Source organism: Staurois parvus, unplaced genomic scaffold (assembly GCF_062004578.1).
Source record: "Staurois parvus isolate SC_StPar_1 unplaced genomic scaffold, SC_StPar_1.0 ptg000014l, whole genome shotgun sequence".
NCBI classification, from domain to species: Eukaryota; Metazoa; Chordata; class Amphibia; order Anura; family Ranidae; genus Staurois; species Staurois parvus.
Window position 1 is genome coordinate 6,504,190 of NW_028317810.1, and position 13,219 is coordinate 6,517,408.

Here is a 13,219-nt window from a genome sequence, read left to right on the forward strand (position 1 = left end):
GCTCTGTGGACCAATATGACCGCAATTCATTCTTTTTTGTAATGTCTATGTTGAGGGTTAGGCCCAAAAAAATTTTAAATTCAGAAGCCATGATAGGTTTCCATGGGAATTGTCTCACATTAGCTGAATTCAGGTGGGTGGCAATGTATTGTTGTGCGTATAAATTGCTTTGGCCCACAATAAATTCATACAAATCTTCCATGAAAAACAGTGGAGGGGATAAATGCTAGTGCTGACAGCGAGCGGGGCTGATCCTGCTAACACTGTATTTTTGGGAACACTATACAAAGGAGACACTAGTATAGTTATGTTCGTGATCAATATATCGATCCGTACAAACACTATACTAGTAATGGTGGTGATCAGTGACCTCTAGTGTGAGTGCGATAGTGTGTAACACTAGATGACCCTGGCTGGGAGGGGTGCTAACTGACCCTGACGCTATCTGATGTCACTAATGGTAGTAATACAGTAATCAGTGAAAAATTCTATATACTGACACTGTACTAATGGCACTGGCTGGGTGACGGGGTGATCAAAGGGTTAATAGGGGCGATCAAAGCGTTAAATGTGATAAACTAATGTGTGCGTGTAAAATGTAGTGATTTTCCTGCCATGTTCATTCTGCTTGTTCATTCTGCTCTCCCTGGATGGCATAGAGGGCAACGAAGAACGCACGCATACCTGGAAATAGAAAGCAACATAAGATTACGTCGCTTTGCCCAGAGCAGCAGCTTGCCCACACATTGTTGGCGGGTGGGCGGCAAGTAGTTAAAAAAAAATAAAATTACAAAACATGTCTCTCAATAACTTGAAACATTTTTGACTTTTTTAAATTTTTTTACTATTTTTAAAAAAATACTTTCATCAGAGTTCTGCAGTATTACCATAGTAACATTGTACTACTCTAGGGGGGTGATCAGGGATTTTTTATTTCCACTTTGCAGTGCAGGAGCAATGAAGATCATTGCTTGCATTGAACTGTCATGGATGTGTTAAGTTCATGACAGTTTACATGGTACAGGGTGCTGTGATTGGCCCCGTGTGTCATGTGAGAGCTGTGGACCAATCACAGCTCTCCAGATACAGAAGCAAAGCATTTATGAATCTGATTGAGTCATAAAAGCTTTGTTATCATTGTGACCATGTGATCGCATTGCGATGTCAGTGTTGATTTGTTGTTACCGGTTCCTCTAGCTCACGGGTGTCAAACTGGTGGACCTGCAGCTGTTGCCAAACTACAAGTCCCATGAGGCATTGCAGGATTTACAGTAACAAGCATGACTCCCAAAGGCAGGGACATGATGGGACTTGTAGTTTCGCAACAGCTGGAGGGCCACCAGTTTGACACCCCTGCTCTAGGTGTTGATAACCTGGGTGGGGGGTGTTGTGATATCACTCCCCCCCCCCTCAGCTATTTGACAGTGCTCGGGTATAGCAATTGGCTGCTAGACTTGAGTTATCTCACACTGTGGCAGTCACATGCGCCTGCACACCTAAGAGTGCCATTAATGTCAGGAGGGGGAAGTGTAGCAAGTACTACTGGGGTATGGGGAGGGGTGTCAGTATGTGTGGGGGACCTTTGCAGAGGTACTGTCACTTTTCCCTGCATGAGCAAAGTGATAGTGTCTTTTTTTACCATTTATATCCTTTTTCAGTTTAGTGATGATAAAAGCTGGAGAGTGCACAATCTGGTGCAGCTGTGTATGGTAGCCAATCAGCTTCTAACTTCAATTAAGCTTTGACAAAAGACCTGGAAGCTAATTGGTTTCTATGCAGACAGTGCCAGGACAAGGTTATCCAGGGCCAGGGCAAAGATGCTAAACAGAGCCCCGCACCCCCCCTCTCCAAATGTATGAACATTATGTGTCAGTAAAAATCCCCTCCCTCCTCCCCATAAAACTCACGTGTTAATCTGTACCCCAAGCATAAATTCCCTTTGCAAGTCAAAATGCTTCCCAAACATACATTTCCCCTCTTCCAGTACAAATCCCCCCCCATCCTGCTAAAGTTCCCAACCCAGCACAAATCTTCACCCTTATCATCACTCCCAGCTCAAATCCTCCAAATCCCCACTCCTAGCACAAATACTCTACCCCTCAAAATTCTCTCTGAGCTTAAATCCTCTTCCAACCCCCCCTCCTAGCACAAGTTCTCCCCCCCAAATCCTCCCTCCTAGTACAAATCCCCCCTCCCAAACCCACCCATCACAAATCCTCTTCCCCCATCCTCCCTCCAAGTACAAATCCCCCAAAATTACTCCTCCTAACACCCCCCCAATCACCCCCAGCACAAATCCCCCCCCCCAATTCTGGCTCCTAAAATAAATCGTACACCACTGCAGCCCACAAATTTCCTCCTCCAAGCACAAATCCCCACTGCAACTTTCCTCCTAGCACTAATCATTTTCTCCCTCACCTTCCTAGCACAAATACTCTCATCTCCAGCATGTTTGCTACTTTGAAGCAGGGGCGGACTGACAACTCATGGGGCCCCCGGGCAATAGGGGATCATGAGGCCCCTTTGTCCTTGCCCAAGCTCAAAAAAGCCTATGAAAAAGGTACCAGGGGCATCTCATGGGGCCCCCTACTGACCCCGGGCCATCGGGCAGTGCCCGAGTTTCCAAATGGTCAGTCCGCCCCTGCTCTGAAGCTGCTATCACTACTACTGACAGGTTGTAGATAGGAACCCTCCACTGAGCACCCCCCCCCCCCCCCCACATGATACCACAGTGCCTAGGGCAGCTGCCCCCCCCTGCCCACTCCTTGTCTAAGCCCTGTATGCAGAGCTGCATCAGATGTTTCACATTTCAGTTTTAGTAAATCAACCCCAGTGAGTTGTCTGTGCTCAGATTAGGCACAAAAAAGTTTGCCTCCAAGGTGGCCTTATATTCTGACTCTGGACTGATATTTTTTACTGACGGAGAGAATACATATAAAGAGGTACACATGCCTATCCTCAGGGATAAAGTGGCAACACACCATCAACTTAAGAATGGATTCAAACTCTTACTCAATTTCTTGCTTATTTCTCTATCAAAGTGTAATTATCAGGTAACCAGGATGTGAATATTTTCTATTTTTTGCACAGCGGAGTAAATGAACTGGCCTGGTTACCTAACAAAGTAAATGTATTTAGTATATTAGGAAGTTCAATTTTTATTCACTACTATGTTTAAATGTATTGTATAAGGTTGTATTTTCAAGCATTATGTACAAATGACATAACTGGAGAAAAACAAAAGCTTCATATTTATCCATAAAGCATTGATTTTGCATGTTAGTGAGCGATTTTCTAATATATGTATTTTTGTATTTTCATTAGCAGCACATTTTTTTAAAATGTAATCTCATTATAGCTAGTTACTACTTTTTTATTATTGATATTTTAAACAGAATTTTTTTAAAATGCCAGATCATAAAAGCTAATGATTCTGTTTTCTATTTGACTTGTAGGTGCAGTGTTTTCATCTTGGACCATCGTGAATGACAGTTTAGGTAACAAGGGGTTCCTCTGAGTGTTTTCTACCCAGGGACCTTATTTTCTTTGCTGGAAAAGAAGCCGTGTCATTTCAATTAAAGCTATGCTTCCAAGAATCTACGCTCAGGAGCTAAAAGCAAAGCGAATGAAAGTGAGCTGTGTCAGCTGATCAGCTTTCAAACCACCTTCAAACTCTCAATTTTCTTAAAATGATCTGTCCATCAATGGTGTCTCTAGGGATTCCCTTTGCAACTTTTATTGGCAAAGAATAGACCGAGCAGAGATGCAGTACACAAAAACACAGCCACTCAAAAAGAAATCTGTTTTTATCTTTTACAGCACGTAGATTTTTAGTGGAAAAAAAATGTCTCTTCCTCAAGATAATTTAAAAATTGCAATATATTTTAATACACAGCATATTTCAGTTAAATCTTCTATTTGTTCCCTGTATGGAGAATCCAGTTAATGATATCCTACAGATGTGGAATTACAATTCCACAATATTGTCTCAAGATAAATTAAATTGCTTGGAAGGATTTAAAAATAAGCCCATATAATGTGCAAGATATGGCCAAGATAATTGTGAAATTTCAGCGATATTTCCGAAGGAAGCCTGTACGCTTTTTCACATTTATCATCTTATACTTGACAGCTGGAAGTGTTGTATTTTTGCACGCAACGTTTGAAGGGGAACATGTTGTACCAGATAATGATAAGACCTCCCTAGATGGGAAAAATGATGGAGCAGAGCTGCAAGAATCTGGGATGGCCCAACTGAGTAGGGTATTTAAAGAAGCTCCAGAGTCACCAAGCACACCACGAAGATATGGACCATGGTTCAAAACATCTGGAAAAGAATTACAAGAGAAGAATAAGCAAGCAGACTTTGGAGGTACTTGGAACAGGGCTCTGAAAGGAAGAACTATGAGAGAGCAGGAGGAAGGGAGAGGTGAGCTGTGAAAAAAACATGTTTTTCATATTTACAAAAATTTGAATGTTACGCACACATTGCCTCAGGCATTGCAAAGGTCTCTAAATCCAGGTTTTAAGTGGAAATCCATCACAAGAGCAGTTAACAGGCATGTTTTTGGTGTAAGTATTATTATTATTATAGAGTATTTATATAGCGCCAAAGGGTTTGCTCAGTGATGTACATTAGATTGGGGGACAAGACATGAGACAATACAGTAGCAAACAATACATGATACACGAGGGTTAGAGGGCCCTGCCCTTTCGAGCTTACAGTCTAGGAGGGAGGGGATGGTGATACAGGAGGAGATGGCTGTGGTGGATGGAATGGAGTGAGGAGTGGAGGGGATCGGCTGTTAGGTGAGGGTGGGGTAGGCTTCCCTGAAGAGATGGGTTTTCAGGGTGCGCCTAAAGGTGAGGAGGGTAGGGGACAATCTGATGGGTTGGGGAAGTGAGTTCCAGAGGATGGGGGAAGCTCTGGAGAAGTCCTGCAGTCGGGCGTGGGAGGTGGAGACCAGGGAGCTAGAGAGTAGGAGGCCTTGCGAGGAGCGAAGATTACGGGTAGGGTGGTATTTGGGTATCAGGTCGGTGAGGTAGTTTGGGGCAGTGTTATGAATGGTTTTGTATGTCAGTGTTAGTAGTTTGAATTTGATGCGTTGGGCAATCGGGAGCCAGTGGAGGGAATGACAGAGGGGGGTGGGAGAAGGGGATCGGTTGGTAAGGTGGATGAGTCTGGCCGCTGAGTTCAGGATAGACTGGAGCGGGGATAGCTTGTTTTGGGGTAGGCCAGTGAGAAGGGAGTTGCAGTAGTCCAGGCGTGAGATAATAAGGGAGTGAACGAGTTGTTTAGTAGTGTCTGGGGTTAGGAACGAGTGTATTTTGGAGATGTTGCGGAGGTGGAACCTGCATGCGGTAGTCAGCGATTGGGCATTGGGTTGGAAGGACAGGTTAGAGTCTAGGATGACACCTAGGACCTTGGCTTGCATGGTGGGACTGATGGTAGCGTTGTTGGTCGTGATGGAGAGGGTGGGGAGGGGGGTACGGGCAGGGGGGAAAATTAGGAGCTCGGTTTTGGAAAGGTTCAGTTTGAGGAAGTGGAGCGACATCCAGTAGTAAAGTTAAGAAAGTCACATGGCTTACGTTTAATGCAAATCTCTAGTCAAAGCTTTTTTCCTTTGTTTTGGGTAGAAAATGGAAAGGTTAGAATGACTATCAGATATTTATCTCTGTCTGTGCTCTTGGTTGGAAGATTCATCCTGGTCAACATTGCCATTTGGACAGAAAGTGATGAAAACATTTATGGCTGTCTCTGGCACAGGTGTTGAAGGGAAACCTTTAAGTAAGGTCACCTTTTTGGTGATGACTGTCCAAAAGGGATTTCCCTTAACTGTTGTGCCACTGGTGTAGAGAGTGTGGAAAAACTCCCCAACAAGAGACAAAAATGTTTTTAACCATTCCCAGCTCCATTCAAAACTATATATAAGAAAGGGTATTGCCCAAAGGTTACATGGGAGGAGCCAGAATGTGTGATGTCAGCATGCACCGGAATGTGGTGGCCATCTTGTGGGATGGAAACTTACCATTAATTTATATGGTGACATGCTGTTTTACTTTCTTTTTTGATGTACGTTTTTTACTACGCTTTGAGGCAACAAATGTAGTGCATCTTATTACACTATGAGGATTCTTTTTGCATTTTGAATGGGGTTGTCCTCTATGAGGATAATTCTTTTGTAGGTTCACCTTCCAGTCCATCTCTTGATACAAAAGTTTGGAACCAAAGAGTGCCCAGGTCTACGGCTTGCCTTTTGGAACTTATACAGCACATATTGACCCATCCGTAACTGGGGGTCAACTTGATCCGGTAAGAGGCAGAGTGTTTGGTGATGGTGATGGTGGACTTTCTCTATCTTCACCTGGCCGTTTTGAGACATCTATAGTAACACTGGTGCTCCAGTGAAGAGGGGCTCATTCCCCATATTTGTACTCCTGTGGATTGGACTTTTAAGTTCACTTTTTTTATTATTTTGAAGCGCCTCACTTTTGTATATTATTTTATGTATATTGTTGCCTGCAATATTGTGGTGGCAGCTCAAGTGGATTGAATTATATATCTTTTCATCTTTTTATTTGGATAATTATATATACCATAGTGTGGAATTGTAAAGACATTTTTTAATTCACTATATCTGGTCTCCCATAGTGCACAGAACATGGAAATGCAATTATTTTAGTAAATATAAACTACTAAATACCTTTTCTCATCAGCAGTTTATAGCGGTCTTGTGACTTCTATCAGTGTCCAGCAGAGCACTGGTTAAAGCTTGTAGGAGGAGTTTTCATTCTGCTTTAGGAGGATGCAGAACCCCTGACCTCTGTCTAGACAGTGCTGATTGGCCCTGTGATGATTCCATACACTTTCCCAAGAAATAAATACCTCTCTAGCAATACACATCAAACTTACCATGTGCAGAGTGTCTCCACGTGATATGTCTTATCAGGAGATAAGAGGGGAACACTGGAAGAAGGGGAGGATCAGAGAGGACAGGATTAAACTTCCTTTTTACACAAAGTGGAAGATTAACCCCTTAGGTTCCACAATGAGTATAACAAGCATGCTTTACTGCATATACAGACTGATTTTACTGTTGTGGGTTTAGTAACACTTTAAACTTTGATTGTGCAGTCATGTTTTTTACATGCATTTACACATTGGATTGTTTGTGTGTATAAAACAAGTTCAAAGCAACAATGAAAACTTGTTATGCGAGCATTCCACTTGAAGTAAAAAAAAAATATTAAGAAAACCAGCTGGGAATTTCATCGCTATAAAACAGGAACTTAAATCGCGTAGAGCTGGAGAGGTGATGGCAGTGATGAAGTAGCCTGGTGGGAAGATGCAGTATAACATATTGCTACACAACACTGCTTGGGTGACAGCTGAATAATGAATTACTCTGGTATTTAGGGAAATAGTGGCTGCATTACCCATAAAATGAACACAAAACTGAAACAAGAAACCGCAGTGACCACTGAAGGTGCACCTTGACTGAATCTAGATGAAAATATTGTGGTTTTACAGTATTTAATTTAGTCTTGCTTTCAAAGTTCAAAGCAACATTCAGAGACAGTGCGTATACAGCAAAGGACAGCCACAGTAAGCAAATGCTTCTCTCTTTTTTCACAGTGTCTGTGCTTACAGGAAAACATCCAGCACTTTATTGGTGCTTGGTGAATCATGGTGAGATGGGTGCGGTTCCATAATATCCATGCAATCATTTTTGTCCTGCAAAAAATACCAAAACATCTACATAAAGAGATTTCTTATGGAGAGTATAATCTTCTCAATTTTTTTATGTGTATATGAAGCCAGTTATATTTGCTTATTAGAGCTATAGATTCTGCCTCTTGCTTTGCGGTGTTTTTTACGATCCATCTCACCAAACCTGAGTTGGTCAACTCATTGAAAACAATGCACTCCCTTTTTGCTGACATGTTATTCCAATAGCTGTTTAACAGAAATTAAACTCTGGAAACTGTGCTGAAGGAAAAAAAAGAAGCCAAGAGGCGGGTCGAGGACTAGTCACCACTACTGGCCTTTAAGGTCCCTGCAGCTCATATTTTTTCCATTTCTGTTTTACAAAGCCTTGTTATGTACTGTAGGAGATTTACTAATATGGGTGCACTCAAAATCTGTAGCAGCTGTGTGTAGTAGTCAATCAGCTTCTAGCTTCAGCTTGTTCAATAAAACCTGGAAGCTGATTGGTTTCTATGCAGAGATGCACCAGATTTAGCACTTTATAGTTTCAGTAAATAACCCCCACTGTGTGAAGCTAACCCTTTTGGTAGAGGCAGGGATTTTGCTTCCTCATTTCTGAAAAAAAAAAAAAAAAACCACTGAAGAACACAGTACTGGCATCATAAATATCACTCCAAATATTTTACCATTTCTAGCAACAGGCAGCAGTGGCTTAAAGTGATTGTAAAGGCAAAAAGGTTTTTTACTTTAACCACTTCCCAACCGTCCTATAGCTGAAGTACTGCTACAGAGTGGCATGGCTGCACAAAATCATATATATATATATATATATATATATATATATATATATATATATATATATATACACAGTGGGGATCGAAAGTTTGGGCACCCCAGCTAAAAATTTGTATTAATGTGCATAAAGAAGCCAAGGAAAGATGGAAAAATCTCCAAAAGGCATCAAATTACAGATTAGACATTCTTATAATATGTCAACAAAAGTTAGATTTTATTTACATCATTTACACTTTCAAAATAACAGAAAACAAAAAAATGGCGTCTGCAAAAGTTTGGGCACCCTGCAGAGTTAATATCTTGTACTGCCCCCTTTGGCAAGTATCACAGCTTGTAAACGCTTTTTGTAGCCAGCCAAGAGTCTTTCAATTCTTGTTTGAGGTATCTTTGCCCATTCTTCCTTACAAAAGTCTTCCAGTTCTTTGAGATTTCTGGGCTGTCTGTCACGCACTGCTCTTTTAAGGTCTATCCATAGATTTTCAATTATGTTGAGGTCAGGAGATTGTGAAGGCCATGGCAAAACCTTTAGTTTATGCCTCTTGATGTAATCCCCCGTGGATTTCGAGGAGTGTTTAGGATCATTATCCATTTGTAGAAGCCATCCTCTCTTTAACTTCAGCTTTTTCACAGATGGCATCAAGTTACCATCCAAAATTTGCTGAAATTTTATTGAATCAATTTTTCCTTCTACTCGTGATATGTTCCCTGTGCCACTGGCTGCAACACAACCCCAAAGCGCGATTGATCCAACCCCATGCTTAACAGTTGGACAGAGGTTCTTTTCATTAAATTCTGTGCCCCTTCTTCTCCAAACGTACCTTTGCTCATTCCGGCCAAAAAGTTCAATTTTAACCTCATCGGTCCACAGAAATTGTTTCCAAAATGCATCAGGCTTGTCTATATGTTCATTTGCAAAGTTCAAACGATGATTTTTGTGGTGAGGACGTAGAAGAGGTTTTCTTCTGATGACTCTTCCATGAAGACCATATTTGTACAAGTATCTCTTTATAGTGGAATAGTGTACCACAACTCCAGTGTCTGCCAGATCTTTCTGGAGGGATCGTGCAGTCAAACGTGTGTTTTGAATTGTTTTTCTCACAATCCTGCGAGCTGTTCTGTCTGATATTTTTCTTGGTCTTCTAGATCTTGCTTTAACTTCCACTGTTCCTGATGACTGCCATTTCTTAATTACATTCCGAACAGAGGATATTGACATCTGAAAACGCTTTGCTATCTTCTTATAGCCTTCTTCAGCTTTGTGAGCGTCAACTATTTTCAGTTTCAGTTTTCTAGACAACTGCTTAGAAGAACCCATGGTGCTGATTGTTGGGGCAAGGTCAGATGAGTCTGGGCATTTAAAACCTTTGAGATTGACATCACCTGGTCTTCCCAGACGATGATTGAGAACAATCCATGACACTGGCAGGTCTCAGCTTGGCAAAGGGGGCAGTGCATGCTATAAATTCTGCAGGGTGCTCAAACTTTTGCAGACGCAATTTTTTTGTTTTCTGTTATTTTGAAAGTGTAAATGATGGAAATAAAATCTAACTTTTGTTGACATATTATAAGAATGTCTAATCTGTAATTTGATGCCTTTTGGAGATTTTTCCATCTTTCCTTGGCTTCTTTATGCACATTAATACAAATTTTTAGCTGGGGTGCCCAAACTTTCGATCCCCACTGTATATATATATATATGTGTGATTTTGTATTTCCAGATAGGAACCGCCCTATCCACACCACTATTGGCAGCTACGGCCCTACCAGCACCCGCCGATCGCCGAGGAACAGTGACAGAGGAGAGGTCTGTATGTAAACAATACAGATCTCTCTCCTGTCAGCACCAGCATGCTGCTTTATATTGTTCTGCATAGCATTACCTGCATTAACCTGCCATACACACATTTGCGGTCTTCTCTGCTGGTGGCCCGAGAGGCCACATATATGCATCCCTATGTATACATTTTCTGTGCTGAGAGCACAAACCCTGCGCACTCCCAGCACAGTTACCAACATGTATCAGAAAGCTCCTGCTGCCTACTTGCGATTGGGAGCTTTCCAATCATGTGACCACTGTGACTGCCAATCACAGCAGTCACATGATCGAAGGCCTGCCTCCGCCTCCTGGAATTTAGATCCTCCTAAAAGAGAAAAGAGAAGCCAGTCAACACTCTCTGCTCTGCCCCCCTCCCACTCTCATTGGAGCGCTGGGCTGTGGAGAGGGAGGGAGAGCCTGTCTCAGCTTCTCAGCAGATCGCTCTGGGGTGAATTCCAACTTTGAAGCTGGGATATTTCCCTCGCATGGACTGGCTGACTGACATCAGCCAATAGTGGGTTTCTGCCCGCTGTCAGCTGAAAATGGGTCACAGGAGTGTAGAATAAACTGCACTCCTGTGATGCACAGGAAAAGTACTTCTCTTTCAAGGACCGGGAGGTGTCAGTGGGAAGGGGTTAAGATAAGAGGTTTTTTACTTACCGCAATAATTTTTTCTTGGATTGCATTGTGGAACACAGGTCCCACCCCTTTTTTCTTATGATCTACTCCTACTTTTGCTTGCTAACAAAACAGAGGCCTGCTAAGGATGAAAGGAGTTATACTGGGCTGCCCTGCCAAACATTGTTTGGCAAACGTTCAATCTCCTGTAGGCAGCAGCATAACCCAATGTACCTTAATACTCATCCTGTGTCCCGTAATGTGCTCCAAGAAATGGATAAGTCAAAAATCCTATTTTAATATGTGCTTGGAAAAAGATAAAAGAATACCTGCAAATGTACATGTGGTCACAAAGCTAGATCAATAGATTATACTGTATATAATGTATTACGCAATACTTTACTGTATAGGAAAATCTGTACCCTGCTAGCCCTACACCTGTGGTTATTGTTGGACCCAGAATAGTTTATTTGTCAGCTGATTGGATTTAATGTGAACAATATGAACATTCATCATGTCTGACATTTCTTCCACTCTTCTTCTGGGCTACTCAGATGTACAGTAACTATCTTTCTAAAGACCCATGATTCAGCCAGGGTATGAGTAAAATCTTGCATCTCCAAGGAACCCAAGTTAGGGTCACATGTCTACAGAAGACCCAATATGGCCTGTTCAATAGATAATAAAAACTTATCACCTCTTGGTTCTAGGAAAACTGTGTTGTTAATGCTGCAAAGATAGAATGGCTTCTTTATGACTGGTATTTTACGGGATTGCCTGTAAAAATTGTTCTTTGGTGCCTTGCCAGCATTATTAATAGATAGAGATCATAAGGCCAGCATTTTCTCAGAAAAAGTGTCATCCTTATATGGAAGATGCAGAAAATGGAAAATCTGCTACCTCAAAATTACAGTTATTACGCTCAGAAAAACTAGTGGGTGAACCTCATTATTCATACTTTAAGATGAAAAACAACATTTTGCACAATCATTTAATAAACAAAACTTGTAATGATTTTTCTCTTTAAACCCCGTTGAGGTTTAGTTTTTTTTTTATTTCATTTTTGTCTTAGTTTTAAATTGTCAAAGAAAATGAACAGCGCTACCCATAAATACCTCTGTGAAATGATGTGAAAAAAATAGACTGTTATCTCATAGTGTATATAACAATCCTACCTAAAGTGCAAAATAACAGTCATATGTGTAGTTTCATTATGTGCTATTAATCACATACGTGTGCTTCAATATTAAAGTGTCCTGTGCAACCATATACGGTAACATAAAATAAAGTGCAACTAGTTATACAACATCCAGCGTACTGCAAATAAAATCGCATATACATATATATATATATATATATATACACACACATATATATATATATATATATATATATATATATATATATATATATATATATATATTTGTACGGTAACTTATTTGTGAAACATCAGAGTGCAAACATATGCATAAAGTGAAAATAACCTTGGGTGTACTACAAAGTCTGGCAATATATTATTGTGTCCATATGTAATACAATCCACCAATCCAAGTGCTGTTCTTCTGTTTTTATTCCACCTTTCTGATGCCACCAATAAAGTGCTCTTCCGCCACCTTAGCTTAAATGAATTTACCAGAGCGATATGCTAGTCAGATTATAAAACTGTAAAACCACATGTTGTGATAGGAGTAATGATCTGCAGCTTGTAGTTCTATCTCCATCTTCTATCTCTGCCTTACACATTTTGTCACTTGGGGGTTTATTTACTAAACCTGGTTGACTCAGAATCTTGGGCACCTGTGCATGGTAGCCAATCAGCTTCTAACCTCAGCATGTTCAGTTAAGCTTCAGCAATAAAACCTGGAAGCTGATTGGTTTTTATGCAGAAGTGGACAAGATTCTGAGTCAACCAGGTTTAGTAAATAAACCCCTTGATGTCCTCTGGGAGCGAAAGGAGTCCTGGCCCCGCCCTACACATTTCATCACTTGGCTACCTCTTTGTAGTGTAACTTAATACATTATATAAATTGTGTGTGTGTGTTTTTAGACAGATAGGGCTTTAATTTAGTAGCATATATATATATATATTTTTTTTTTTCCCTTGTTTTTTGTTGCAAATAAATAGTAAATAAATGAAAAATTCCTGTATATTTACATAATTTGCACACCTCCATATATTTACCCACAAAAAACAATCAACAAAGTCTGCTAATTAAAATATCACATTGATGTGACTTTTATGTAATGTAGTAAAACATAATGCTCAAAGTGAACATGTTTTA

General features: G+C 40.8%; 1 protein-coding gene across 3 annotated transcripts in view; it reads left to right on the plus strand.

The window, feature by feature from the left end:
* Positions 1 to 13,219, plus strand: part of WSCD2 (WSC domain sialate O sulfotransferase 2) — a 405,505-nt gene that overhangs the window by 188,989 nt on the left and 203,297 nt on the right. For all 3 annotated transcript variants that reach the window (XM_089677027.1, XM_089677044.1, XM_089677035.1), the window contains one exon: positions 3,456 to 4,429. In XM_089677027.1, coding sequence (XP_089533153.1) covers positions 4,048 to 4,429 — 382 coding nt within the window. In that variant the 5' untranslated portion in view covers positions 3,456 to 4,047. The remainder of the gene's footprint in view (positions 1 to 3,455; positions 4,430 to 13,219) is intronic.